We start from the raw sequence: 1,714 nt of genomic DNA, 5'->3' as shown, positions 1-1,714 counted from the left end.
ACTACCGAGGTACATGATGTTACAGTACAAGTTCTCATATGTCCTGAGTCTTAACTGACCTTAGAAGACTAGGGCCAAAATGTTGGCTTTCCTTGTAGCCCTCCTTTTTCTCTAATTAACTATGGGCTAAGATAAGCCTCTTTTCTTTATAAGTCACACAGTCTTGAATACTCCATTCTAGCAATACCAAACTGAATAAGACCACACTGATGCCCACAAAGCCTTCACAAGAACCTGTTTTAGTAAAACACCCCAATTGAAGTCCTTATATAATGTTTCAACACAAGATACATTGCCAAAATATATTTAACTAAGCACTAAATATAACATATTTGAAGTGCTGTTAGTATTTTACTTCCCTAGAAAAGCATTCCTTAGAAGACACTGAAAAAGAGAATAGAATTTTTTTCTATTGATAGATTTGATGAATAGTGTCACTGACTAAAAGAAATTTATGTAACAATATTTGGTACACATTTATTGAGAGTATTTGATTATCCTGTCAGCACTGATAATACAACCAGAATACTGAAGTAGCACCTTACCCTATTATAGCAGCATAGTTGCCATCAGGTTTGGTATCATCCAATGTGTAGGCAACTGGAGCTTCCTCTCCCTCAATAATCATGGTTCCACAAAAATCTTGGAAAATGACAAAACAGAAGAACATATTCACCATCTGATCAAACTACCCACAGCAGTTATAATAAAGCACATATTTTTCAACTCAAAAAGCCTGAAAACCATGTATAACATATTATACTCTGAATGCATGACAACAAACCAAACTGATGACAAGAGAAGCACTGAGTAGTTAACATGTTATGAAAAAAATCAAACCATAAATCCTTCTCTACAAGCAAGAAGGCAATGTAATGTCTAAATTAATCATGGCCACTATTTAATGAAATTTGGTTTTCCCTACTATATGTTAATTTGTGTTTCCATTTTCTCTTTCATAAGAGATCAGAATACAATCAAAGATATGCAAGTGACACACCAGTCCATCCTTGTACAGTAGAAGGTGATGAGTGGTCTCATTTTACAGGGAGTCACATTTTTTTCTTTGATTTTTTGAGATAAGGTTTCATTCCGCTGTCCTAGTGGGGACCAAATTCCTGAGCTTAAGTGACCTTCCTGTCTCAGCCTCCTGTCTGTGACGATCGGTGCACCACCATACCTGGCCAGATACTCTATATGAAGTAGGCTTGATGCTCAGAAAACAGGGCTGAGAGGACATAGAAAACTGAAATGAATAGCTTCCCAAACTCTGACTTTAAACACGACCTCCAAAGCCCTCTTTTCCTCTCAGGAGCAACATGGAAAACAATGTCAACTCATTCTGCATAGAAATGCTTCCTCATTCCTATCCTCAACAAAAGACAGTTGTATCTTTGCATGCATGGATTCCAAATCTGTGGATTTACATCTAACTGTGGGGTAGAAATACTTGCAGAAAATTACATGGATACTATACTTGTATAGACTGTTCTTTTTTTTTTGTCATGATTCCCTAAACAATATAGTATAACAGCTATTTACATAACATTTGTAGACCCAGAGCACAGGCCCAGCGAGTGAGTGAGTCGACCTGGGCCGCAGGATCCTGAATAGACCAGAGCGCAGGCCCGGAGAGTGAGTGAGACCACCCGGGGCCCACAGATCCTCATTCAACCCATGCTGCAGGCCCAGCATGGAAACCTTCAGCAGAACT

At 38.4% G+C, this 1,714-nt stretch overlaps 1 protein-coding gene across 1 annotated transcript in view; it reads right to left on the bottom strand.

The window, feature by feature from the left end:
- Positions 1-1,714, bottom strand: part of Maob (monoamine oxidase B) — a 175,231-nt gene that overhangs the window by 14,482 nt on the left and 159,035 nt on the right. Inside the window, exon 9 of the mRNA XM_004645314.2 lies at positions 546-642. Within this exon, the coding sequence (XP_004645371.1) occupies positions 546-642 (97 nt within the window). The remainder of the gene's footprint in view (positions 1-545; positions 643-1,714) is intronic.

Source organism: Octodon degus, unplaced genomic scaffold, assembly GCF_000260255.1.
Source record: "Octodon degus isolate 3935 unplaced genomic scaffold, OctDeg1.0 scaffold00223, whole genome shotgun sequence".
NCBI classification, from domain to species: Eukaryota; Metazoa; Chordata; class Mammalia; order Rodentia; family Octodontidae; genus Octodon; species Octodon degus.
Note: the sequence above shows the minus strand (reverse complement) of the source record. Positions and strands in the feature narration are given on the sequence as shown.